The sequence below is a fragment of the Onychostruthus taczanowskii genome, unplaced genomic scaffold (assembly GCF_017590055.1).
Source record: "Onychostruthus taczanowskii isolate IOZ18803 unplaced genomic scaffold, ASM1759005v1 scaffold20, whole genome shotgun sequence".
NCBI lineage: Eukaryota > Metazoa > Chordata > Aves > Passeriformes > Passeridae > Onychostruthus > Onychostruthus taczanowskii.
In genome coordinates this window covers 10,717,767-10,745,483 of record NW_024499240.1, presented here as the reverse complement: position 1 = coordinate 10,745,483, position 27,717 = coordinate 10,717,767, and the positions used below count along the sequence as shown (strand labels likewise).

The window sequence follows — 27,717 nt, the reverse complement described above, 5'->3', positions numbered from 1 at the left end:
AAATTCTAAAGCGTTTTTTTAAAACAGAGCCTTACTGTACTAAGGCCAAAGTCTCAGACTCTGGCACAAACCCAGTTTTTTCAAGTAATCCCATAATAAAGCTAACACTCACATGAGTCAGAATGCAGTCACCTATCCACATACACAGCCATAAAGATACAGGGTCAGAATGTGCTCGCCAGCATACACACTAACAGTAGCACCACCTTCCTTGACTCCCTTCTTATTCCATCAGTTGTGGATGCATCAGCTCTTCGAGACACAAGCTAGATTTGTACAGGATCTTCAAAGTTAGTCTCCACTGAGACTGTGAAAACTGTGGATGCACAGCAGTAAAACTCCCACTTTTCTTTTTCGACAGCTCAAATTCAGCATAGAATGCACTTAAATAGAAAGCAATAAAAGCTGTTCTAAAAAAAACAAATATACTTACACAAGCTTCTTCCCACAAAACCCAAAGTCGACCTTGCATTTGCACACACTGCCAACAGTACTTGCCCTAATAACCTCACGGAATTCTCACGTGTTTTATAATGTCTCTTATTTCCCTATCAGCACTTAATCTCAGTCACCTGAGGCCAATAAAGTTCACCCCTGTTGACAGATTTCTCCAAAGCTGTTGTATAGTTTAGGAGCCAATAGCTGTAAGAGATTTTCTCAAAGTTAGTGCCCACACTTTAAAGAAACAGATTCCTTTAAAAAGCAGACTTTAACCTAAGAACAATCTGTAATCTCATAATGCCAATTTGCTTGCCTGAGAGGGGTTAGTGCTAGCAAACAGGATGGATGCAGTATTCTAGGGCAGCCAGCTAAGTAAGAAGTAGTTCTTACATAATAATTGTACTCTGCCAGCAGGGCCACAAACAGTACTTTAAAACTAGGTGGAACATGGAAATTCTCTACCTCCTTGAACCTAATTTCTTTAGCAATATTACTGGTTGTGGAATTTTAAGAAAATTGGTTATGTAATGTGAAGTACCAAAGTCTTTCCTTTGAAAAAAAAAAAAAACTTCAGAAATATTCAAGTCCACAGATTTCTCTCACTGTTGGCTTTCCAGCATACTCCTTAGAAGGAGGAAACAAAGGCGTGCTGACTCATACAGATGGTTGCATAAAATGTACCAATGAATGCCTGATAGAAATCAAAACCCAAGCCTTTCTTGGAGCCTCTCTTCCTGCGGGCAGGAAAATCTCTGCCTGTTTTCAGCACAGAAAACCCTGCCTGTGAAACAAGCAGGGATTTTTAAGGGCAAGGACCGCCGCTTTCCCCCTGCCTCCCTCCCACCCTCCCACCGGCACGCAGCTGCTCGGCTCCTCACAGGACGGCGGCACAGAAGTAGGTCAGCGAGGCAGGGCCTGTGCGCGCCCGGCTGTGCCAGGGACAAGGCAGGAGGTGGCACCAAAGCCTGTGCCTCACGGGCACCACAGCAGGAGGTGGCACCAAAGCCTGTGCCTCACGGGCACCACAGCAGGAGGTGGCACCAAAGCCTGTGCCTCACGGGCACCACAGCAGGAGGGGGCACCACAGCAGGAGGGGGCACCAAAGCCTGTGCCTCATGGGCACCACAGCAGGAGGTGGCCCCAAAGCAGGAGGGGGCACGGCAGGAGGGGGCACCAAAGCCTGTGCCTCACGGGCACCACAGTAGGAGGGGGTACCAAAGCAGGAGGGGGCACAAGCGGCCGGCGTGCCTTGCCCCGACAGGCCTGCCCGTGCCCCGGGGAGCCCACAGCAGCCTGCAGAAACACGCGGCGTTCAAAACGCCTGTTTTTCTATCAGCAGAATTTGGTGCTTGTCTGTCGGCGAAGCCAAGCTTTTCAACGCACACAGTCGCACTCTGCCAACAATTTTTCACGTAAATAAACTGTTTTCTGTGTCATGAGCTGCAGGTCAGGCCGCGGGAGCGAGAGCGGAGCGGGCAGAGAACACAGCCCGCCGTGAGCGAAGGGCCGGGAGCGCCGGCTGAACCCCGACAGCGGCAGCCGGTCCGGCTCGGGGTCGCCGAGGGGGCCAGCCGCTCACACCTGTTTCGGGATGTGCTCGGGAAACAAAGTCCCGGGGAGCACACCCTCTTCCTATCTACGGTGGCCGACCCTGCCGCCAGCTGCGGCACCCGGGGAAGCGAGGGCAGCTCGGGTGAGGCGCCGCAGGGGCGCAGCGGCGGCTCCCGCGCCTCTGCGCGTCAGCAGACTCGAACCCGCGCCGGGGGCGGCGACCGGCGGGGCGCGGCCCCGCCACGTGGCTCGCGGGCGGAAAGTGCCCCCGCAGCTTCCGCTCCCCGGGCGCGCTCGCTTCCGCTGCCGCCGCTTCCCCTTTCCGGTTCCGCTGCGCGGCGCGCGCGTGCTTGAGCGGGTCCGGCGCGGCGCGCACGTGGCGCCCCCCGCCCGCCGCAGCGATGCTGGTGCTGTTCGAGACCGCCGCCGGCTACGCCATCTTCAAGGTGAGCCGCGGGGCTGGGCCGCGGGACTGCGCTGCCCTCGCCCCGTGGGTCGCGGCCGCCGGCCTGCGGCGGAGCAGAAGGGAGGGCGAAGTGGGCCGCGTCGGGCCTGCGGTGGGAATTACGGGGAAACGCGGGCGGGGGTGAGGTGAGGGAGGGACGGAGGGTCCCCGAATCCCGTGCGGCCCCTCGAGGGTGGGAGCAGAGGGGCCGCGTTGTGAGCGAGGCCCCGGGGAAGGGGCCGGCGGTGCTCGGCGGGCACAAGGGGAGCTCTCGGTGCCTGCCAAGCGTCCCCTCTGTCCCTCGCTGCCTGCCCTCCGCCGGCCGGGATTTGGTGGGAAGCTGCGCTCTCGCGGCCGTGCCCCTTTCGGCGTGTGCGGGGGGCACCCGGGTTCGGGGGCGCTGAGCCCTCGGGGCCGCCGCTGCTCCCGCAGAGCCCGCGGTGCGTGAGGGGCGGCGAGGGAGACGGGCGGAGCTTCCCGGCTGTGCGGGGCCGCTGCCCCGGCCTGCCTGGAAGCGGCCTCGCGGGGAACGGGAACGTGAGGGTGCCCGCAGGATTCCCGTGTCCCGACCTCGCTCTCCACGAGGGACAAGCAGGCACCTTCCCAGGGCTTTGCCAGCCTCCTGACCGGGTGGCTCAGGGCTGCAGCTTCCTGGGGCTTTGAGCACGCCTAAACTGTCGTGCACTTTTCTGGCTTTTCTCTTCCTTGAGCGTTGATTCATGTACAGTTTTACCAGCTTGATCATAGTTTGATCATAACATCGTTATTTTTTTTCTCCTCCAGCTTAGTCTTAGGGTTTGGCTTGTGTGAAAAGATGAAGGATTTTGCCTTTGCCTGCAGCAGAATTGCACCCTTGCTGCTCGTGGATATTTCTTTCCTCTGCCCTGAAACCTTTTCTCCTCATTGGGGTGAAGCCGTGCAGCTCAGGCAGTATTTTAATATAAATTTTAATATTTTAATTTCTGAAGGTAGGCTAGGCATAAAGCAAAAGTAGGAGGAGGGACATACAGAGCTGCAGGGAGGTGTCTGCAGAGGTGCTGCAGGTGTCAGCAGTTATCCATAGGCATGTCATTTTTGTATGCTAACAGTCTTGATTTTAGCAGTTTCTATGTCTTTCATTTTCTCTATGTGCCCATGTGTGTTTATAGAGGCTGAAAATTCTGTAGGTCTTGGTGTAGGAAAAATGAACAGCAAAGAATCATATGGCTTAGGAAAGGAAGAGTTGCCCCAAGGTTCTGCTGTGCCTCACAGTCATGTGGGACGTTAATTGCTAGGTTTATTTGCTTAGCTACTAATTGATTTTTAAAAAGACAGCCCCCTTCAACCAGGGCTTAAAAATCTGCCAGGGAGCGAAATTCATAATACTAGGAATGATTTCTGCGCTGAGTTAAATTGCAATTGCATTGCATTTGCATCGTGGGGACAAAACCACAAGATTTTTGAGTGAGATGTAAAGAACACAGTGTCGTAAAGATCTCGACTATTTTCCTGAGCAGTTTTCTGGGAATTTGCCATGCACTCTGCATTTTGTGAAATGTGTGTAGGTTCCAAGAGTGTAAGTGTTAATCTTGTGCTCTTTAAAAGCTGAGGGGGTTCCCTGTGTACAGAGATGGGATTAAGCCATTGCTGCCTCTTAGGTAATTGTTGGTGCAGTTGATGACCAAGCTGTGGTGACGACTGTTCTTTACAGGGATGTTTTCTTTTTTGTTTGGGTTTGCTCTGATTAATGAAAATAACTTAGGGGATCACTGCTTTCTGTTAAGTTTCCCAGATGTTTTATTTTTCCAAGGCAGTGGTAAATTTGGGTTTGGGTCACCATGGTTATGAGTGAGTCCTGTAGAGCAGGTGGATCAAGCTCACTTTTGATAAAGAAGAGGGTTTTGCTTTAATGTGCCAGGTCCGGGAGGACACAGCCGTTGTTGAAGAACTTCTGTAATTCAGGGGAAAGTAAAAATGTTGCACTATTTCTATTAGTAGTGTAAAGCTGTTGAGAGAGAATGGTGGAACAGAGATCACTGAAGTTGAGTTTGTTGACTCAATCTGTGTTAACTACTGCAGAGTGGTTGGATACACTGTAAATGTTTCAGGTGTCCCGGGTTGAAGAACTAAAATCGTTGTGTGTTGTGTTTTTTTTTTCCTGCAGGTTCTGAATGAGAAAAAGCTTCAAGAAGTTGACAGTCTGTGGAAAGAATTTGAAACTCCTGAAAAAGCAAACAAAATGTAAGGAGCTTTATGTGGGGATAGCAGTGTGGATTGGCTTGTGGAAGGACATGGCTGCCTGTAGTTACACACAGCTGAGGTTCAAAACAAAGTACTGATTTTTGGGTTTTAGTATTGTAAATGCTGTGAACAATGATAATGTGAAATTAGATACTCTGAGATGCTTACAATGGAATATCCAAGTGAAAGAAATACCTTACAGTGTAATTAAGTAGCAGAAGTCATTACCATGTGTCACCAAAGCAAAAAAATTGAACAATATTTTAAGGTGATGTGGGTGCTTTGACAAGAACATTCAAGCTTGTAATGCTGAAGTGTCAGTGAAATGACAGGGTTTTGTGCTCACAGGAAATTCTTTTGGGAAAAATAAAGCTTAATGCAGGTGGAACTATGTAAATCACTGAATTGAGAGCTAGCATTGTTGCCCATGCCATCAGTGAGAGTTAGCACCACTGCACAGTTGCACAGGGATTGCAGCATCCACTAGTCAAGCTAGCCTTTCTACAAATTACCCTAAAGCTGGGGACAGTGGTGGATTCCTTCCAAGTCTGTCTGGTGTTTTTATTGGAAGATGTCTAACCAGCTTTGATTATAATGGATGCATCTGAGCAAGCTATGCATTTCATATTTATCCTGCTCTGTAACAGTACTTAGAGCAGAGGCCAGAATATCCCACATCTGCCTGTTTGTAGTGTGGTTAATCTCATCCTGGAAACGTTGTCTTGGCCTCTTGTTATACAGGATGTGGCTCTTAATGGGATCTCTACTCTGATAAAAATAATTCCTCTTTTGCCTTTCTGAAAAGGCATCAGTGTAAGCCCGAAGCTTTTGTTGGGATCTGCAAATGCTTAACTCAAGTATTCAGCTCTATCTGTGACCTTGCTTCCTTTGCTGGTACTTGACTCACAACCAGCAGTGGTTAATCAGAGCTGGATTAGTTAAATGCCTGTCCCTGACAAGGAATTACTGGATTGAGATAGCTTCTTAACTGTAACTATATATCAGCACCACAGACTGTGTGAGGGCTACAGGGAAGCTGAGCCTAAGGATCTGACATGGTGTGGTTAAACACTCTTCCTATGATTCTTGGCTCTGGTCAGCACTTGGGGCATTAAAGAAATTTTTGTTGTGTGTCTTAAGCTCAGCTCAGAACTTGTATTCTAACATCTAATTACAGGGAAGGACTTGAGGATTCATGGGCAATGAATCAGTTCAAATTTAAAGCCTTTGAAGATGTATTTGGTTGAAAAGCATGTTAAATCTGAGCTGTGCAGGCTCTGCATTCCACAGAGGCAGAACATTTCCTTTTGAAGATGAGTGGGAAGATGCTATCATCAGTCAATCAGGGCGCAGTGTTGAAATTTAAATGGATGATGTCTGTCTTTAAATATGAACTACAAAGCAAAAAGGGGGGGTTAGGTTTTCTGGTGATGTCGGTCCAAGAAATACCAAATCAAAATTCCTTTTCTTTTTCCTTCATATAATTATTGTGGGACCCAGCTGAAATGTCACACCAGACTCAATTGGCCAGTTTAGTGCTCTCAGTCCTCTTTGAGGGTCTGCATATTGATCTTTGCTCTCTTGAAGCCATAGGGAAAAGAGAGGAGATGTAGTAGCAGAGGCAGAAAAAATGGTTCTAGCATGTGGTTTATGTACACTTGTTTACACACTTCTATTTTATTTCTGTAGAGTAAAGCTGAAACACTTTGAAAAATTTCAGGACACAACAGAAGCACTTGCTGGTAAGTGAGTCAACACTATTATTACAAAAAAATCAAATCTCTGTCGTGCACTAGTTCACTCATTACTTGCCTGTGTCCATGCTCTTTTTCTTTTCTTAGCTTTTAAATTACAGGTTTTTAAAAGTGAGCTGGTTATGAGGTCACCTGTCCAGTCTGTACTGCACTAAAGATGTAATAAAGTCTATTTTTTTCCTTCAGTACATATTTTTAAGCCGTTTACAAATGAGAACTGTATAAATTGTGACTGATACATGTAGCCTGTCTGTTGTCAATGATGGATTCTTGTTGAAGCTGATTATCACTGATTTGAGTCAACAATTCGTCACTACCACTGAGACAACAGACAGGTATTAGAGAACATTCATTATTAAACCACCTGGGTTTTATGGATACGTGTTGTGCCTGTTTCAGCCTAAGAAAGGTCTGTGTTCTCCTCAAATTCAGGAGTTTAAGCAGAATGGAAAGCCTTATATTCAGTACTTTTTATGAATTCTGCACTTAAATGCTTGATGTGTGGCCTGGTTTGAACAGAAATCGTAGGAATTCTAGACAATAATTCAGAAATGGTGTGACAATTACTGCTGAATGTGCTGTATGATTTAAGTAGGTGAATGTTCCAGGTCCCATTTATAATTAAAGATCAGTTCTTCATATTCTGATGCAGTAGGGATAGCTTATAAAGGAAGCAAAGAGGCAAGAATGGAGATGCAACCATCAAACGTGAGATGCAAGTAAAAGAACTGTTGTACGTTCCTCTCCGTGGCATATTTTTTGGATTATGTTGCTTTTGCATAGGTTTGGATTCAGTTTGTGTATAGTTAGGCTGATTAAAAAAACCTCAAAACCATCCAACACCTTCTACTACTTTGCTTCAAGTTGGCTTATCTGTGAAATGCGGATCTTCAGCCTACTTATGGCTCATTTATTTTGAAGGCAGGACTATGTATGTACTGTTTCAAGGGGTTAGATGCTTGATAATTGGCCAGCTTGCAGAGTAGAAAATTATCTGCATTGCAGAAGGGTTGAGAGGAAACTCAGCACAGCACTTTGATTTTACTTTTACATAGCATTAGGTTCTGGAAATCAAAAATCACTAGCTGCTGCTCTGTTACTGTGATGGAAATGTATCAGTCCCAGAAGTTCAGTGGAGCACAGAGCTGACCTTCAGAGTTGTATAAGTGCCTGCTTAAATTATGTTGTGTGGGATTGTAAAGCTTTTACAGCTCTATTAATATTTAAGAATGGAGAACATCCTTTAAAGATTCTCCTGTCTGCATGCTGTATTAAAAGGGTCTGTCTGACTGTCCAGTTTGGCATCATTCCTGGGGCTTTAGAAGGTACATTATCATCACCAGAGAACGCGAATAAGCCACTACTCAATTTAGGATATCACGGCTGCTGCCTAAGGGACCTGGAAAATGGTTGGTTAATTAAATTATACACAAAATATAACTTTGCTGTTGGAAATGTTAAACATGTATCTAAAGCATATGGCATACTGTTTGTAGAGATCCTTAAACAAAATTGGCAAAAATAGAACTGAAAACATATGGAGAAAGGAGAGGCAACTGGGAGAAAGATTTTTTCATTTAGACCTTCAGAGGAGGATGTGTATAATTTTCTTCTATTTTGAGTTTTAGCTATTGCATGGTAAAGTAGTATTGCAGCTCAGACTAGAGCTACTGTGGAGAGTTAAATACATGAAGTTAGGAGTAATATTTTTACAGGTTTTAGGAGGGGAAAGAAACAACATGTTTGGTCTTTTTGTTTTACACAGCATCCACAGCTCTTGTAGAAGGCAAGCTCAGCAAGAACTTGAAGAAGATTCTCAAGAAGATAGTGGCAAAAGATGCCCACGAGCAGTTGGCTGTGGCAGATGCCAAACTTGGAGGTGTTATAAAGGTGATAACTGATTTTGCTGTTTTTCCTTTAGTCTCATGCTGCTGAAATGCAGATTCCAGAGATTTTGCAGTTGCTAGCAATGGATTATGCTGCCAGTCCTGTGTTTGCAGCATAGAGGACAGTTAATCCTAGTATGTTTACAGAGAAAATGTTGTCTTGAGAACACAGGTGACTGATATGGTGTCATGCACTGAGGTCTTCAGGTTTGCTTGATTTCTCTCTTAAGTATAGGTTAGAAACCCAGCAAGTAGAAAAATTCATTTTCTGATGATCCAATCCAGAAAAAGATTGGAGGGAGGAACCAACCAAAAAACCCGAGCCAGGCAGACACATATTCCTCACTAACAGGTGTAACAATAGTAGAGTGAAGATTTAATGTCTTTCTGGGACTGGACATTGTTGTGCCTTCCTCGGCGTGCCAGCAGCTGTGCACACCCCTTGGTCCTTGCCTGCCCAGAGGAAGAAGAGGTTCAGTGAAGGTAGATGGCTTTTTCCAATGTTTCCTGGGTGTCAAATACCAGTTTCCCATCTCATGTCCAATTACTCCCTGTTCCACTGAACTTTGTTCTGACAACCTCCTCATGCTGTCTTAGGAGACTGTGTAGGCTGCAAGATGAGGTTTTAATGTTAAAGTGAGTAATAGCAAGGACTTTGAACTAATTATTCACTCTTGTTTTCTGAAAAGACACAAAGCCCCTCACCCTCTACCTCTGAATTTTCTTTCTGTGACCAAACTGTTTCTAGTAAACCTCAGAATCTTGAATCTTAAGTTGAATATTCTACATAGCAGATAGAGCATTAATTATAAATCTGCTCTTCAAAGTGGAATATTAACTGTTTGGGGAACTGGGGGTATCACTACCTTGAGCATCAAAAATGGATGAAACTTGAGTGATCACAGGATTGCAGTGGGAAAACCAGTTAAAATGATGTAAGGCTGCTGGAAGAGGGACTTCAGAGGAATGTTGTGTTGTGCCTGACTTTGGACCATTGATTTCCACACTGCAGGAGAAGCTGAATTTGAGTTGTATACACAGCCCAATGGTTACAGAGCTGATGAGAGGAATTCGCTCACAGATTGAAGGGCTCATAACAGGCCTTCCTTCTCGAGAGATGGCAGCTATGTGCCTGGGTCTGGCACACAGGTGAGTTCCTACAACTATTTCATCCTGTCTGCCCCACTTCTGTGTCCCTGGCTGTGCTGTGCTGCTTGAAGTGTTTCTGAGTATGTGGCATGGACTCATACTCTGTAAGTCAAGATACTTCTGTATCTGAAACCTTGTTTTACAAAGGAAGGGCTTTCAGTTTGCACCCACCCTTCAGGGAAAGGCTTCATCTTCATCCAAAGTGGAAGCTGGTAGCTTTCCTTTTCATGTTATATACTTCAGGATAGATTTCTGGAATGTGTCTGGAGCAGTCAAGGGAGTCATTTAAAGCTCCATTGCCACTAAGAGACAAGGTGGAGACCACAATTTGATGATTTGTGCTACAATTAATACCCATGTAATAGATAATGCAAATATTACAGGCAGGGTTGTTCTTCCCACCTTGTTCTTGCTGCTTTTTAGATTTAGTGGAGTAGTAGTTAAATACAAAGTTGTTGGATCACCAAGGGATCAAGCATCCATTAGCGAGTAACTTTTTAATCCACATTCTGACATGAGCTTGTCCTGCCACAAGCCATTGGCAAGTTAGAGAAATGCTTTGCTGTAGCAAATTCCTTAAAAGTGGGTTTGCTTAGAAAATGGGCATTAATATTGAAAAAGGACTTTTAAGATGCAAATCCTCATTGATACCAAGTGTCTTTCACTGTAGCATATAGAGAAATTGTTAACATAACATTAAAGCCAGATGGTAATGGGCTTTCTCAGACAGTGAGAATCTGTTCCAGGAAGTTTCTTTTGTTGCTTCACATTAGTGTTGCTGGTATTTGCTGCTAGGGAGCTGCAGTTTTGTGGATTGCTTCCAGCTGCTGCCCAACTGGAAGTGCTGTTGACAAATACATTTTGTGGGGAACCAAGCAGAAAAACCAAGAGCCAATTAATTTTCTGCCACAGTACTCATGTTCAGTCTGCAGCAGGTGGTACAAATAACCTTCACTTTCACCCTGGTGTTAGGATGTGGGAGGGACACTTGTCAGGGTTTTTGTGAAGCTTGTGTCAGTGTGGCTTTTGGCCACAGCTGAGAGCAGTCAGTGGCACAGAACTGAGCTTGGTTTCAGTGAACCTGTGGTCAACTGTATTCATGTTAAAAAGGAACAGGTGGGGCATATTCTGCAACAGGATGTCAGGATGCTGATGAAGCTCTATTTGTGTCTCCTCAGCCTTTCCCGATACAAGCTGAAATTCAGCCCAGACAAAGTAGATACCATGATTATCCAGGCAATTTGTAAGTATATTTAGAGCTTAAATTATTAATGGATTTGGCTTAGGGTAGCTGACTTCTTTACTTTGGCTAAAGAAAAGTATTGCTGTCAATTTCCTCCTAGGATGTCTTAGTAAACTGGGCACTGATGTTCATCTAGGCATGAATTGTGTTTCCTCAGTAGGGCTTTCCACAGCAGGAACATTTCTAGGGTGATACAATAAACTGGCGTGCACTTTTTATTAGCATAGAAATCAGCTGAACTACAGGCAGTGTTCGGTCCTCTAAGGGCTTTCCTTCCCAATATGCCTCCCTTCTGAGTGGTGCTGGGAGAATGGGTCCCACAGGACAGCATTTTCTGACCCATAATTTAGGTGGTGTCTTGCATAGAGGGTAATGCAGAAATAGACTCCTACGTTAGGCTTGTAAATCGCACTGCAGTGCGTAATGCTGCATTTTGTCTCCTTGCTTTCCAAATGGAAAACAGACTGAAGTTGTTAAAGCAGCTAGGAAAGCCCATTCCTCATTTTTCCTTGAAGAGACTCACATCATGCTTGCTGTGAAGCAGTGGTGAGGAGTCCTGTTTGGAATATTAATTCCCAATCTGTTGCCAATGATGAAACATAGTTAAACTGAAATTAATGATGTAATTCAGTTCCTTCGTCACTACCACTGAGACAACAGATGGGAATGTTGGTATTGCATTAGCAGGAAATATTTTAGCCTCAGGGCTCTCTAGCAATATATACTGTAGGTGCTCTACTCTAATAAACTATAAATCTGGTTATTTGTCATGTCTAGTAAATGGTGAGCCTGTTGGCTTTGAATTTGGTATATTTATATTATAACAGCAACTCAAAGATTTGCTCTTTTAAATCAAGTAATGGAATACAAGATAAATTGGTTACCAGTAAAACACTTCTTCCTCAGGTTTAATTGGATGCCTAGATTTTACGTCAGCCTTGTGTGTAGCACTTTGGCTGACTAAGAGGAAGGAGAACTGGCTGCTGCACTCTTTCTAGGGGAATGTGCTTTGCAGCTGTTAGGGACTTTGTCCAAAATGGTCCCAGTGATAAAACTTTTGAGGCCACGCTCATGGGAATTGTAACTTTTCTATAGTACTGTGCCTGATATTATGCAGTTCTCTGAAAAGTAAAGACTTCTAGTGTACTGCAGTTTGGTTTAATCCAACATTTACAGAGTGAAATACTTCAGGTATTCTCCCTTTACACTATTTAAATTGGTTGGTTTGAGAGTGCCACATTTTTAGGTTGCACTTTTAGAAAAAGAACTCAGTCCTTCTTTCTTTTAGCGCTTCTTGATGACTTGGACAAAGAGCTGAATAACTACATCATGCGCTGTCGGGAATGGTACGGCTGGCACTTCCCTGAGCTGGGCAAAATCGTCACGGATAACCTGACGTACTGTAAATGCGTGCGGAAAGTCGGTGAGTGGAGAGGACAGCGGAGCCTGGGCATGGCGGTGGGCACAGCCTGAGTGGCACCGGTGCGAGAGCCCCTCACTGCTCATCCAGCTGCGCGTCGCCCTGAGCGGTGCTGCCTTCAGCACCAGCGTGCACGGGGCTGGCAAAGAAGGAGGGCATGTTTGCATCTGGATCTTGGTGATCCTAAGTGAAAGCTAATGCCACATCACCAACCAGTCCTTCGTGGACCACCAGCACATCTAGGATCATAATTAGTTAGCAGACCAGTTTGGAAAGTAGCTCCTAAAAAACTGTAAAGAGAAGTGTTGCCTGTCTCTGGATGTTCTTGAAGAGAGCAGCTACTAGAATTACTTGCAAGAGCAGGAAGAATGACTGCTATATTTTGGACGCTTGCCTCACCTCTTGGGAGTTGTTAAAGCAGCTAGGAAAGCCCATTCCTCATTTTTCCTTGAAGAGACTCACATCATGCTTGCTGTGAAGCAGTGGTGAGGAGTCCTGTTTGGAATATTAATTCCCAATCTGTTGCCAATGATGAAACATAGTTAAACTGAAATTAATGATGTAATTCAGTTCCTTCGTCACTACCACTGAGACAACAGATGGGAATGTTGGTATTGCATTAGCAGGAAATATTTTAGCCTCAGGGCTCTCTAGCAATATATACTGTAGGTGCTCTACTCTAATAAACTATAAATCTGGTTATTTGTCATGTCTAGTAAATGGTGAGCCTGTTGGCTTTGAATTTGGTATATTTATATTATAACAGCAACTCAAAGATTTGCTCTTTTAAATCAAGTAATGGAATACAAGATAAATTGGTTACCAGTAAAACACTTCTTCCTCAGGTTTAATTGGATGCCTAGATTTTACGTCAGCCTTGTGTGTAGCACTTTGGCTGACTAAGAGGAAGGAGAACTGGCTGCTGCACTCTTTCTAGGGGAATGTGCTTTGCAGCTGTTAGGGACTTTGTCCAAAATGGTCCCAGTGATAAAACTTTTGAGGCCACGCTCATGGGAATTGTAACTTTTCTATAGTACTGTGCCTGATATTATGCAGTTCTCTGAAAAGTAAAGACTTCTAGTGTACTGCAGTTTGGTTTAATCCAACATTTACAGAGTGAAATACTTCAGGTATTCTCCCTTTGCACTATTTAAATTGGTTGGTTTGAGAGTGCCACATATTTAGGTTGCCCTTTTAGAAAAAGAACTCAGTCCTTCTTTCTTTTAGCGCTTCTTGATGACTTGGACAAAGAGCTGAATAACTACATCATGCGCTGTCGGGAATGGTACGGCTGGCACTTCCCTGAGCTGGGCAAAATCGTCACGGATAACCTGACGTACTGTAAATGCGTGCGGAAAGTCGGTGAGTGGAGAGGACAGCGGAGCCTGGGCATGGCGGTGGGCACAGCCTGAGTGGCACCGGTGCGAGAGCCCCTCACTGCTCATCCAGCTGCGCGTCGCCCTGAGCGGTGCTGCCTTCAGCACCAGCGTGCACGGGGCTGGCAAAGAAGGAGGGCATGTTTGCATCTGGATCTTGGTGCAATTTGCCTTTTGGAAACCTAAGTGAAAGCTAATGCCACATCACCAACCAGTCCTTCGTGGACCACCAGCACATCTAGGATCATAATTAGTTAGCAGACCAGTTTGGAAAGTAGCTCCTAAAAAAACTGATGTAAAGAGAAGTGTTGCCTGTCTCTGGATGTTCTTGAAGAGAGCAGCTACTAGAATTACTTGCAAGAGCAGGAAGAATGACTGCTATATTTTGGACGCTTGCCTCACCTCTTGGGCTCATGTGCATTGTATTGATTTATTTTTTTGCTTGGTTGGTTTTTTGTAATAATGAAGTTTGCAGTCCAGAGAGAGACTTGTGGTTTTAAGGGAGCTTTTTTCCCCCCAGTTGTAGAAACAATTAAATAGATTTGGTTAGTGGTAAGTGGCTGCTTCCTGGAATTCTATTCTTCTAATATTGTCACTGAAAATTTTGCAGCAATCAGCTACTGAGAAGGTGAATTATGCAGTATGGGTTTTCTGGGTTTTTTTCCTAGTTTCAAATTTAATATTTCCAACCATTCCTAGTTGGTATGAACACAAAGTCAGAACACTGACATATATTTTAGGAATTCGGAATAGTGTGATGGCAGACTTGACTCACTGTTTTTATTTTGGCCTTTTATCTTCATCTGTTTCTGTGCTTTTTTTACTAGTTCATCTCACCCCCAGCACAAACATGCTTTCATCTGTCCCCCACAGGAGACAGAAGCAATTTTGCTTCCTCTGATGTTTCTGACATCCTACCAGAGGAGATTGAGGAGGATGTGAAGGCTGCCGCTGAGATTTCCATGGGGACAGAAGTCTCAGAAGAAGATATAAACAACATAATCCATCTCTGTGATCAGGTATCTACGCATGAATGGATAGGAGTAGGACTCTTACTTCAGCTGTTTCACAGCCACTTCTGTCAAGGAGAGCTTTTCCCAGGGCAGTGCTAACTCTTGTGATGGCAGTGATGATGCCTATATTGTTGCTTTCCTGATGTTCAGACATGAGGGTGCACAGTCACTACCTCATCTGAGCCATCTCAGGCTGTTGATGTCTGCACAAGGCCTTCTGAAAGTGGCAGTCTTACTTTTGGGAGGAATTTTGCTATCATTGTACTTTCAAGCATTTGAAATAATAGCATTGTATAGCCTCTTTTTAATCTGTCACTGGAAGCTAGGTGATAAACCCTGGGTTAAAAATGGACCACTGAAGCCCCAAAAGATTTAGGAGGTCTCCCCTCCTCTCGTCTGGGCTGCATGTGAACAAACATCCTCTGACTTCAGTTGTGCTAGTTGGATCCCTTTGTGACTTTGCCAGGAGCCGCAGGGTTAGGAGTTCTTGTTCTTGGTCTAGACCAGGCTGCTTTTTTATGTGCATTCTAATTGTCTATATTTGTATGAAACAAGTAAAGAGCACGTATCCCATTTCAAGAGAATGGTGGCAAAGATTTATGTGAAAACATATTCCAGGGTTTTGTCCTAAAGAAAATGTCCTTACTAAATATTTTTGTTCTGCTTCTCTGTCTTTGGCATGTTGTTAGCTCCTTTATCAGGCGTTTTTCTGAGAAAATAATTTGCATAAGGGAATAAGCAGAACAGATGTTCACAATATACTTTGTGGATGTAGCTCTGCTCTGGGAATATGCCCTGTATAAAGCTTTCTGCAACTCTGGCTCTTGGCTGTTTGCATTTTGCAATTTGTCAGTCTCCTACATTGGAATGCTCAGCACTTCCTTGTGTCAGTATATTTATCTCTTACTATTTTTTGGTCAGCTGATACTGACTCCTGTAACCAAACTCTGTCTGTGCCAGGTGATTGAAATCTCTGAGTATCGGACACAGCTCTATGACTACCTGAAGAACAGAATGATGGCCATTGCTCCCAATCTCACTGTCATGGTGGGAGAGCTAGTGGGAGCAAGGCTCATTGCTCATGCAGGTGGGTTACAGTGATCAACATAAATAAGTCTTAGGTGACCTCATCAGAGGTTATCTCCAAGGAGCTGGTGAGCTAAAAGCATTATATAAGGCCTGGTGAACATATCGTGGTAAATGGGGTGAACGCAGCACTTCAGGAATCTTGAGAATACCAGCATGAGCTTGGTAGTAGTCTATGATGACAGAGTTCTCAGTTGGCCTGAATTCTTTTTGGAATATGAGGGCAACTTAAGTCACTACCTCTTCTGAGACACTTACTGAGCCTCCTGCTGATAGTCAGTCACTTCTGAGGTAAAAAACCAGCACTGAGCATTTATAGTCAGACTGGCTCAAGATAGCAGCCTTATTTCAGTTATCTGTGCTGCAGTTCTGTGATGAAATGTTCTTGCTGTCAGACTGTCAGGAGTAGGCATTATTCCAGTGGAATATGTTTTATTGAGTCAGCCTTCTTTCCTGATGCTCAAACCAAGACAGTTGAGGCATGAAAGACTGAAATGGTTTACCTGTCTTTCAGGAAACAAATGGGAAACAGCTCTCATGAAAATAGATGGATCTGAGCTTCTTACACTATTCAGAAGCAGGAATCTAGCCTAGCTGCTTCTCTGACAAATTACTCTTGCCTCTTTTAGGTTCCCTCCTGAATCTGGCAAAGCATCCAGCTTCTACGGTTCAGTTATTGGGTGCTGAGAAGGCACTCTTCAGAGCACTGAAGACTAAAAGGGACACACCTAAGTTTGGTCTTATCTATCATGCCTCCCTGGTGGGACAAAGCAATGCCAAAAATAAAGGAAAGGTAAGTTGCATGGTTCTTTACTGGCTTGACTTTTTCCAGGGCATTAATATCTTGAGCTTCATGATGGCTTGAGCTTCACAGTGAGGCTTTCCCATGGCTTGCTTTACTGTATTGCTTTGTGATGACATGGAAAATGCCACTGTCTTACAAATCTTTGAATATTGTTCACTCCTGTTCAAAAAAAGGGAATGGGATTTTCTGACATACCTGAGCAATAACAGGTGTATTCCAGATGAGTTAGGATGTGACACTGGCTTTCTCAAGGGTATGTTACTACTTTCTTCCATGTGATAGTAAACTAAGGTGTTAAAGGCTTTAGTCTTGCTTGATAATTGGACTCTTTTTGTAGTGAAGTTATTTACAGCTTGGTCTTAATGGTTAGTCTTTCATAATGCAGGTGGATGAATATGCGTTTGAATTGTAGAGAAAGCTGGAAATTACATCTCAGACTAACCTGGTCTAATGCTTGGGGTAGAGTAGGATATGTACAACTGACTTGGTGTCTCAGACATTTCCCTCTATTTATCAAGGAAGAAAGGTGTTACATTAACAGTATTTCAGTGTTGAAAGAATGAGACACTAATTACTTTTTGGACTAAACACTGCTAATAAATGGTTACTTTGTTCTTTTGTATGTGGGTACGGTTTCCAGATTAGAGTGAATCATTGCCTTATGTTAAGTCTTAGCATTTAGTATTATTTTTGGCTTTTCCAGATTTCTCGAATGCTGGCAGCAAAGACTGCCTTGACTATTCGTTACGATGCCCTGGGAGAGAACACCAGTGCTGAAATGGGAGCTGAGAACAGACTAAAAGTAGAGACGAGACTGAGGCTTTTGGAAGAGAGAGGGGTAAGTCTTGCAGAGAGCTGCATGAAGCTGTCATGCTTGTTCAGGGTGTGATTTCCTGACGCTGCATTTTGACTCTTCTCTCTCAGTAGCATGTCACTCTTAGCCTGTAGTTTCTCCCAGCTTTGGCTGCAGTGGCCAGGTGTGTAAGTTGGCTGCAGGCTTTTGTGTGTCAGCTGTTCTTGTTTACAGGGTTGTCTTTATTTGCTTTATACTGAAAAATCTTGATAAGGGACCAAGATTAATAAGATCATACCTTTACATTCCCTACATCACTATGAATTCCAAGGATAGGCTTATTACTTCATAGTTTCTTTCTGTTTACCTTAGAAGGAGTATTTATGTCAATATTTTTTTCCACCCTGGTTCCTAGAATCTGGACAGAATCTGGTGGTGCTTAGGGAGTTTTCTCTGTAGCTAAAGCAAGATGTTATTCTACAAATTGCTGCATTGCCCTCCTATCACCTGATGCATATCCTGGCTCTCCACACCTGCTGTTCCATGTTGCCATCAGCACAGGGTGCTGGGAGGACATAGAGACCCTTTCCTCTTTTAGGAGGCTGCTGCACGTGATCTTGTGAACGACAGCTAGGTTCAGCCTTCCAAGCTAGATCTGATGCCAGTGCTCTAGTACTGGCATCACTAACAGAAAAGAAAAATCCAGAAAAACCTGCCCACTCTCCATGGAAGGTGAAACTTCCCATCAGAACAAAGGCAAGGAGACATGTTAACACCAAAAGACAAACCAGTCACCTGACAAGTACACATTTAATTTAGTTTGGGGCCTGTGTTGTGGCTTTAAGGGTGGCTTTATGCTGTAGGGTGATACCTGCTCTGACATGCAGTTTTTCTTGCCAAAGGAAAAAAAGTGCACAAATTTGAGCTGCTTTTGGGAATTTGGAGGTACAATATTATGTCATGTTACTGTTGCATATTTGATCCAGTAGTAGATGTCCCTTACTTGAACTGGGCCCTTGAAGAGCAGCATTAGGAAGGCCATTCTCACCTCAGTTACACTCCCTGTCACTGCTCTACACTCAGGTGTTAAGCTAATGCAAATACACAAGAGCTTGACCCATAATACATGTCTTTCTTTCCATTTCAAGAGCTGAATAACTTGTGTTGTGAATTGTTTTCCTTGTGAGTAATTTGTTTTTCATAGCTAAATTTTTCTTGTAGATAAGAAGAATAAGTGGCACTGGAAAAGCCTTGGCCAAGACAGACAAGTATCAAAACAAGAGGTGAATAGTTTTTCCTTTCAGCTTGGTTGAGTAAAAATAACTCTCCATGTTTTTATTTCTGAAAAGCTTTTTCATTGTGGGCTGGGTTGACCTAAGATCCAGAAAGCATTTTCTATGCCATTTAAACGTTGATAATAAGTTCTGTTGCTAATAAGAATTTCCTTTTTCCAGATTTTCTAATAGTAAATTACTGACATCATCAGATAGCAAGTACTTTAGGTGCTACCAGCAGCACCACAAAAAGCAGGGTCTTAATATGTTGCAGCTTTATTTATTACAATTTCAAATGAAATAAATTGGAGAAAATCAGAGTTTGAATTAATTTCTTTGACATAGAAGCTGTCCTAGAGACCCTCTCAGCCATCTTATTCTTAAAAACAGGAGAAAAACTAGACACCACTTGTTCTGGGCAAATCTTCATCTCCTTATTTAAGTCATGTATGTAATAAGTAACATGTATTAAACAATAGATAAGGTGTTTATGTACTCTGGACACTGTTAGAACAGTGGTGCCCAAAGTGACACTGTAAATTGCAACTGGGGCAGCTGAACATCTGAGGATTTGAACAAGGTATTATTAGTCTGTGCTGTGACATCTGGGTTTATTGCTTAATTTGGTTGCAGGCTTCTTGCTTAGCTTGCCCTGCTTACTTTGCTGAGCCTTTGGTGTAGAGAGAGCAAGGGCTCAGCAAAACCAGGTTTCAGTGCTCATTCTGTGAGGAAGAATCAGCACTGTTGCACCCATCTGCAGCCCCCAAACATCTTTCTGGAGTCTAGCTGTAACTTCTCTTTCCATATGCCAGGCATTTCCAAGTGTAGTGACGGCTGTGATTTCTGGAGCAGCTTTTGCAGACAGTGTCAGTCAGTAAATGAAGCAGCAGGGTGTGTCAGGAGGCAGGAGCTGAGAGAGGAGGTTGTTAAAGAGACAGCATAGATGCTGGGGTTTGACCTCTGGAAATGAGGAATCGTGAACTCCTGCCAGGACATGTTTGTGCTGTTAGACATGCTTTGCAAACATGTCTAGGCTTGGGGAGAATCTGAAGATAATTCCTGGCTGTTTGGCATAGTCTGGCTACCTAAAAGGGAAATTAACTCAGTACTTGTCAAATTGTCCTTGTAGTACAAAAATGGCAGTACTGCTTCATGGGCATGTTAGAAAGGCTAAAGTAATGTTTTAAGGAGATGGGCAAGAATCTTAGTCTTGTATGGAGCTATGGATTTTGTGTGAATTAGCTAAATTCAAGTAATGTATCAGAAGTTAAATGCGAGTTAGGTTTTAGAGATTAGATTCAAGTGAAACAGTTCTCTATGCTTTCCAAAAAAGACTCAAAACATGCTATTTTTGTCTTACTTATGGTTTTGGAGTTTTGGTTTTGTTTTATTTTTGATTAGCAGTATCATGACAACGACAAGGAAGCCAAAGAGCATTCGCTTGGATTTATCTGAAGCAGAGCCACCTTTTGCAAAAGGCTGCATAATCAATTTCTTTAAACCAATATGCAGTGTTAATACCCATAAAATAACTTCCCATGTTTAGAGGATGAGCTGATGGTACTGTCTGCTGGCATTACCACATGCTTCCCAGCCCAGTCACTCAGCTGCAGTTGCTTTTATAACCTGTGCAAGGATCTTCTTCAGATTATTTTAGAAAAGTTCAGATGTCCATTATGTGGCTGGCGACAAAATATTTTAGACTTAGTGTTTTCAAACTTTTTCTTTCTTCAGTAGGAATTCTGTTCTGAATAAGAAAAGAACTGCTTCATTGCTATTCGATGATTCAGTTGCCCCTTACAAGTTCCAGTTAAAGAGCACTGGATTTCAGGGTGCTGTTCTCTACAGCCTGTGGAGGGGTTTGGAACTGAACAAACGAGCTTGCAATAACTGAGAAGAGGCAGTTTCAGACACAGATATTTGAATGTCCCATAAATTCAGTGATACAGGTGCTACAGCAATGAGCTATAGCATTGCCTGCCTTGTGAATTTGCCCTCTCAGAGTAATGGTGGAGAGGCAGTGTAGAAAAAGCAGAAGTAAAGCTACTTCTAATGCTTTTGTGTGTGTGTGTCTATGTATTATTACCTCTAGGGTACCATTATGGGGTAATATACCAAATACAATACAATGATAAACTAAATGGTGAGGAGCTATGTGCTTGTGACATATGGCTATGCTGGATAGGCTTTCAGCATCAGAGAAATCAATATAGTGGGTAATTCAAGTGTTCTGTAGAGCCTTGAACAGGTATAAACCAGGATCAAACTCTTAGTTAACTGGTATTTTCTTTTCAGATCAACAGTTTTATACTTTGTTGGTGTATCTGTTTCCTAGTCATGATTACTGATAAAGGCACTGTGTATTGGAGGGAGGGTCTCACTACTTGTAGATGCTTTGTTAGCTGAGCAAGATTGATTTTCAAGTATTCTTGGTAGTTTGTGTTGGAAAGTTTATGTTCAACTTCAGGGTCTTCCCTGAAGGTTTGCTCTTCTTAATACATAAGCTGACTTTTTTCTTTGTTACAGTGAAGTAAAAGTGTTTGACCCCTCTGGTGACTCAACACTTCCTGTTGCTTCCAAGAAGCGCAAAATTCAAGAGGTGGATGAACAAGACACAGAGGTTGCAGTGAAAGCAAAGAAGTTCAAAGCAGAGATGAAAGGTTGGTTTCTGTACCTGTGCTGCTGCCATGTCACTGTTTGCATCGTGCAGTTGGGCTTAGCAGTTACAGCCAGCCACAGCACCTGGGTATTCTCCTTGAGAATGGCAGTGTATTTTAAAAAGTGACTGACACCAGACTGCAGTCAATTTGCGAGCAGTTGTAAATGTATAAGAACATTTAAAAACAAAATTCTACTCATATTCTTGCAGAATTTCTTGCTCAGCAGGTTTGTATTTAGTATCTTGAAGACAGAAAAGCTGCTCTCTGTAAAACCAGAACTTGCCCTATTTCTTTCAAGAATACTATTTTATTCTGTGTGTAGAAGTGTTTTCTGGCATTTCTCAACATATGAAAAGGTCAGAATTTGATATGAAATGACACTTGGAAATTTCCATCTGAATTTACGTAATACATGAACAATTGTTATTCTCTGGGGAGCTAAAACTGAACTATGTCCACAGTTGTTCTTTCCTTCTCTGATAAGTTACTGTGTCAAGAAAGATTTTGAACAGCGACTGCAAAATAATCTAGTTCAACATTATGGTTCATTCTAAGAAACATTCTGTGCTCACCAGTGTGTAACTTGAGGGGGGAAAATGGGGAAAAAGAAAGTGACTTAAGTCACTTCTGTGAGATCCAGAGCCAGATCTGGACACAAACTGCTCACATGTTTTGCCAGCTGCAGCATGTGCCTGCAGCAGGTGAGGGCTGTCAGAGCCTTCCCTTTCTGCCTTCTCTGCTGCTCTGTCATAGGGGATCAGAGTGCAGATATCCTGGTTCAATCCTCTTCATGCTCAGGTGATGGGAGGTGTGATCATTCCAGACACCACTGAGTCCTTGTGTTCATGGAGGGAGCAACTTGCAGGAGTCTAAACATAGCTGAGAAGAAAAATTACACTGGAGGGAAGGAGAATCCTTTGTGCTGTAAAGCTGAGATCTGTGCTCCACCTTTTTCTCTTACACTTAACATAATGAGCAAAAGACATGAGTACTTTGGAGGCTTGAACTTTGCCCATTTGCTTTTGGAGAATGTGGGTGTTCTCACAGTGACTGCTTTTGAACCAACTTCCCCTGCTACAGCCAGAATTGTTCCCTTGGGCTTCCCTTGCATTATCAAAGCAAGTGTTGACATCTCACAGGCTGGATCTCGTTGCAGGTGAAATATTACATTGCTTTCCAGCCTGCTCTTTTATAGTTGGAGGAGGATATTTCAGTTCATAGTTATATTATTCAATGGTTGGTGCTTTTATTCACAAACCTGCTTGTGTTTGCTTCATTTACTTTATTTCCAGATTTGGGGATTGGGTGGGGCTTAGCAGATATCCTTGAGCTGGAGGTAGTGTCCAGAATACTTGTGGACTACTGAAATCTGTGCTGTTTGGCTGCTTGTTTTTCAAATTTCCCCAAACCTGAAGTACAGGCTTCAGATGTGTTGCTTTTCTTCCTTAAAAGAGGGGTAATTCTTCAAATGTATGGTTAATAGCTCCTACTTTTTCCCAGTTCTTTCTGTCAACTGGGTCATTTTATTTGACTACCTGGGCATTAATGCTAACTATGCCAGTTGCTTCAGACTGTAGAATAAATGTTTCCAGAGAGTTTATTTATTTTTCTTGTACCCTTGAAAATAACATTGCTTCATGTTTGCAAATTATATTTGAGCACCCAGCACGGGTACATGGATTTCCCTAACACCTCCTAGACAAACCATAGCCTTGCTGTTTCCCAGCATGATTTCTCTGATTGCATAGTGTGCTAGTAGGGGCTTGGTGGTCCTAGAAGGCTGAGGAGTTCAGCAAGTCACATAATACACAGAAAGGTGCAGAGTACATCTCAGCATTAAGATTTATGTTGCATGTCCACTTGAATATGTATGTGAGCCTTTAATGTCTGCTGTTCTTGGCTCTGTTGTTTTTTGCTGCAGTGCTCTATTCAGCTTTTGCCTGGTCAGAGATAACACATCCAGACAGTGTGTTGTGAAAGAAGTCTCTGCCTCCTCCTTCCCCATGCTGTTTGTGCAGCTGCATAAAAAATGGGGGTGGTGGGAAAAGTAGTCCCAGAAAAGAAGGCATTCTTCAGCCAAAAATTTTGTTGGGCTTGTATTACAAGAGGAAGGTAAAGGACAGGAAGGAGCTGGGAAACTGCCGCTGAAAAGTTTTGGTCAAACCATTGCATTTAATGTCTTGTAAAGGGGGACAGTATTTTGCATTATGCCAGCCTGAAGTGTGAATGTTACTGCAAGATGAGATGTGTGGTGTTTTCTCTCTCCCTGTTTGGGGTGCATGAATGGCAGTACTTTGAGTGGGAGCTGGCAGGGGGTTGGGGGTTGAGCTGTGACTTCAAAACACATTCACCTTTTGTACCTGTCAGGAAACCAGGTGGAAGGATTATTGCCTGAAACAAGTTATAATCCACTTCAGGAGCTGTCTGTTACAACCTGTTTTCATGTTGGTGAAGGGAAATAGGGCAGGTGTTTTTGTGACTGTGGTCTCTGAAGTTGGATGTGGCCAAACAGAATGCATACCACCAGCAGGGCTAGCCAGTGTCCCCAGGGAAGCCTTCAGCTTGCATTTAGCATCAGGATATAATAGGATATAATAAGTTAGTGACTTGGGAAGGTATCTCTTGAAAAGAGAAATATCTTCAGTTAATGGTGTAAATGGAGTGAACCCTGCAAGATACAATAGCAACAGCTTGACAGGGTGTTCTTTACTGATAGGCAGTGTGACTTCATTCTGTACACGTGGAGCATTGTCTGGAGGAGGGAGGGTACATCAGGACATCAGGCTTCTGTGTAAAAGCTTAGACAAAAATGGTGGAAACTGGTGAGTGGAACTACTGCTGGTGATGTTCAGCACTCCCAGGGCCATCAGTCAAACTGCTCTTCAGGGTGCTGCTTTCTGTGCCTCTGTGCCTGAGTCAGAGCTATTGGTTTTCTTGTCAGCTGCTGTGTATCACAAAGAAACTCCCCCTGGCCTTGATTGACTTGGAAGTATTGCACCTAGAGGGAAGAGACCAGCACCCCTGGAGCCTTTATCCTCATTCTGCTAGGTACAAATATGTGAAGTCTTGTGATGAGCTTTGCTAGAAGGCAGCAGCTGAAATCTCCAGGGAGGGCTCTGCTGTTTGCTGTGAGAAGTGACAGTGCCTGTGAGCACCCAGTGCATCATCATCTGCACTGTAAATTGTGACACTGCCTGGTGTGTCAGACTTGATGGCATCTAGGGTAATGACAAGAAATTATTTTTTCAAGGTTACCACCCAACATTTTTCTTGGAAATGCATCTCTTACCAATCCAGCTGAGTGAAAACGTATAGCATAGCAAAATATGATGTGTATGCTCCTGTTACACTGTGGCTTTATTGTAGTTTATGCTTATTTTTCAGCTACTTTTAATTTCCCCATGTCATGCATAGGGAGGTGAGGACACTTATTTTTATACCTGCTTTGAATACCTTGTGCTCACACACTGTTCTCTGTGAATTTTGTGTATGGCAGAATCCACTTGAAGTTATATTTACCAGGTTTTTTTTATCTAGAATCTTTTGCTGTTTTGCTTCTGGTATGTTTTTTAATGTCAGAAAACTGCATGTGTTGGCTGTATTCTTCTGTAGACATGTCTAGAAATTTTTTACCCTGAAGCCAACTTTTTTTATCTGAAGCTAATGTTAGAGGCAGAGTTTGAAGTGTTATTTTTGACTCATATAATCCTTCTTTTTGCTTGAGGAACTAAACTTGTGACAAAGTACAATCAAGATGTTAGGAGGTTATGTGGTTTGGGTCTTTTTTTTGTAATTGAATTTGTTCCTTTTGTAAGTGGTGAGTGAGTGTTCTTGAAAATGAAATTGATTCTTTCCTGGGGGACATATGGTGAGAAAATGACGTCTTGAGGCATACCTCCAGTAGCAGCTATACATGCCACAAACACCACTGGTTTCAGCATCAATTTTGTAGCTGCTGAAGGACAGTGGTTGCTACATTATGAACTTAGTCATGGGGACTGTGTGAAACTTGGTATCCAACACTGACTCAACACTGCAAATTTAACTTGGGTGTGCTCCAGTAACAGCCTGGCTGCTGGCTGCATAGGCTGTCAGCTTGGTAATGATTTCTGCTTGGTTTCTTTACCTCGAGATTCCTAAGACTGTGGGATGTATTCTAGGAAGTGAGTGGTAAATCACAGTTCCATTACCACTGTGATTAGATAGGGCAGCTGTTGATGAATTGTTCTGAAAAGTAACTGTAAGGTCATTAGTAAATCTTTCCCTGGGTTGACATTCCTCTTGGCTTATATAAATAATATTATAAATAATTCCTGTCGTCCAGGATAGGAAAGTGTTTCTGCATTAAATGCTTGAAGTTGCATTGAGATCTTTTGTGTTTGCCAGTCTAAACAGTAAAGAAAACTGGTCTGCTTCTTAACAAATTTCCAACATCAAGATGGAGAAATCAGTTGTGAACAAGCTTACTGCTGGCTAAATGTATTTTTAAGGGGACATTTAGAGTCCTTTTACTGCTCCTGTGTGGGTGATAAAAATACTTGCCAAACTGTGGACATTCGCTTTTCCTGCGGAGTACTTGAAGGTAATTTGGCAAACAAAGGAAAACATGCAAGCTTGTTTTAAACTCTGGGAGCAGCATATAGGAATAGCATTGGATTCACCAGGAGTTGTGAATAGTGCTGCCTGAACACTGTCACTTGTGTCTGAAGTAGTTGTATATTTTGATTATAGCAGGGAGTAGTTCTGCAGGTGAGTTAATGCAGAAGGGAAATAGGAGTCATTGCATCCTCTGATGTCTTGTAGCTTTTCCTTTTGCACTCTTAATAACTGACAACCTGCCTTTCCTTTTTGTGGTGCAGAAGGGACAGCTGTAGAAGATGGTGAACCTGTCAAAAAGAAGAAAAAGAAAAAGGATAAGGAAAAGCAAGCTGAAGAAGAGGTGGTACTGAGTGAGGAACTCCCCACCAGCCCCATAACTGAGGTGAGGCAGAATTGCACAGCTACCTGATCCTTTCTGGGAATGTCCTCTCCCAAACATGGAGTGTAGTGTGAGGGGTTGGGAGAAATTCTTATGTGTGTAATCCATGACATGCAAATAGTTTTGCTCTAGTAACTTTTTGAGATATCCGTTGCTGTAATGTCCAAGAAGATTTGCATTACAAAATAAGATCTGGAAAGTTTGTGACTGCAATGCTTCCATTCTCCTCCTGTCCTCTGCCTACCCCCAGCTCTAGTCTTCCCCCTCTTTGCCTCTTTTTTAGTGGGAAGAGTGTCCCTTGGTGCCAATCCACAGGCATCTGTCTCCACTTTAGGATTTGAAGGGAGCAGAGGCTGTACCTGCTGATTTGATACCTTCTAGCAGCAGTAGAGCAGATGGGACCAAACCCAGCTTTTTGCCCAGTTCTAAAGTCCTGTTCTTAACACAGGGTTTAATTCTGTGCCCTTTGTGTATGTCAGCTGCAGGGCCCGAGGACAGGGCTGAGCTGTGACAGCGTGGCACAGCCTCCCTGGCCCTGAGCAGGCAGTGTGCTCAGCAGCTGAGGGAGGACATGGCTTGGGCTGTGCTCTGCTGAGCATGGCAGCTGGGGTGCTGCTTCGGCTGGGAGCCCTGTTGCCTAGCTACACGTGTTGCTTTGCTCTTCCATTACGCTTTGTTCATGGCAACATTTGTTTGTTTGCAGAATACAGAGAAAAAGAAGAAGAAAAAAAAGAAAATGAAAGATGAGGGTGAAGACTGATGTGGAACAGGGGAAAACACTGGCCCTTGGACAGCTGCTTTGGAGTAGCATTTCTCAACATAATTTGTTTAGCCTCTTGCTGAAAACTAACTTCCCTGTGTTGCAAGAGGGCAAGGAGATGGATTTGATAGCTGTCTTCTCCCTGGAACAGGATACCCTGGTGTCTCTGATAACTAGGAGGATTACTGGTTTCTTTTGTTTAAAAGCTCACAATAGATCCTCTTTGTACAACCAGTCTCCACTGATGAGGAATAAAAACATTTTTATGGAGATTTTATGCCTCTGTCTTTTAACTTGTTTGCTGGTTTTTCTAGCCATTATTAGGACTATTTCTGAGATGTATTGTTTTGAATGACTAATCAGTTCTAAAGTTCTAAATGTGTAAATGTTCTGTTGCAGTTTATTTTCTAAAGATTTCGAAGATTGTAATATCCTTAAATTTTCCATGGATACAAATATATGTGCATGATATCAAAGATGCTTTGAACAGTTGAGGTGTGTTACTGAGTCTGCACTGTAGTTCTCTTGATAAAGCCTTTTTTAAGTATCTTCCAAATGTTTTGGTTTTGCTGCACTGGCTAACAAAATTCAGATGCATATTTTGAACAAATGTGAGGTAGCTTTGCAATTGCTTCATGGTGATTGTAGCAATTTCCCTCACTTGATTTAAAAACAAAACAAAGCAAGAACCAAACAAACCCTTGAAACTAACAAACAAAAATCCAAGAAAAAAAGCCCAAATCCCAACCAAGCCAAACCCAAGGCAAAATTACTTCAGCTATCTGATAATGAAGCAGAAAAGACAAGTGTTTTATTAGTAGCAGAAATCAGCCATTTGCTAATTCTGCCATTCTTATGGGAAT

At 43.2% G+C, this 27,717-nt stretch overlaps 1 protein-coding gene and 5 non-coding genes across 6 annotated transcripts; all 6 read left to right on the top strand.

Moving 5' to 3' along the window:
• Nucleotides 1-2,307: 2,307 nt before the first annotated feature.
• On the top strand, nucleotides 2,308-27,124 carry NOP58 (NOP58 ribonucleoprotein). The gene is made up of 15 exons (XM_041403674.1): nucleotides 2,308-2,438; nucleotides 4,581-4,657; nucleotides 6,347-6,399; nucleotides 8,177-8,301; nucleotides 9,310-9,446; nucleotides 10,625-10,689; nucleotides 11,978-12,112; nucleotides 14,359-14,504; nucleotides 15,459-15,585; nucleotides 16,214-16,377; nucleotides 17,093-17,227; nucleotides 18,404-18,465; nucleotides 20,983-21,116; nucleotides 25,976-26,097; nucleotides 26,798-27,124. Exons 1-15 carry the CDS (start codon nucleotides 2,394-2,396, stop codon nucleotides 26,852-26,854), a joined length of 1,584 nt encoding a protein of 527 aa, XP_041259608.1. The 5' UTR covers nucleotides 2,308-2,393; the 3' UTR covers nucleotides 26,855-27,124.
• LOC121335543 lies at nucleotides 6,658-6,746 on the top strand. Its single transcript, XR_005952593.1, has one exon. It is a non-coding gene; the product is annotated as a small nucleolar RNA SNORD70 (small nucleolar RNA).
• Nucleotides 11,266-11,353, top strand: LOC121335545. Its single transcript, XR_005952595.1, has one exon. It is a non-coding gene; the product is annotated as a small nucleolar RNA SNORD70 (small nucleolar RNA).
• LOC121335544 lies at nucleotides 12,625-12,712 on the top strand. The gene has a single exon (XR_005952594.1). It is a non-coding gene; the product is annotated as a small nucleolar RNA SNORD70 (small nucleolar RNA).
• Nucleotides 14,604-14,687, top strand: LOC121335541. The gene has a single exon (XR_005952591.1). It is a non-coding gene; the product is annotated as a small nucleolar RNA SNORD11B (small nucleolar RNA).
• Nucleotides 15,753-15,838, top strand: LOC121335540. Its single transcript, XR_005952590.1, has one exon. It is a non-coding gene; the product is annotated as a small nucleolar RNA SNORD11 (small nucleolar RNA).
• Nucleotides 27,125-27,717: the final 593 nt, after the last annotated feature.

What these genes read in the sequence shown, in the direction of transcription:
- NOP58 (XM_041403674.1), top strand. Translation starts at nt 2,394, where the DNA reads ATGCTGGTGCTGTTCGAGACCGCCGCCGGCTACGCCATCTTCAAG. An exon ending in TAAATGCGTGCGGAAAGTCG is followed by an intron (nt 12,113 to 14,358) that starts GTGAGTGGAGAG and finishes TGTCCCCCACAG; the next exon opens with GAGACAGAAGCAATTTTGCT. An exon ending in GACAAGTATCAAAACAAGAG is followed by an intron (nt 18,466 to 20,982) that starts GTGAATAGTTTT and finishes TCTTTGTTACAG; the next exon opens with TGAAGTAAAAGTGTTTGACC.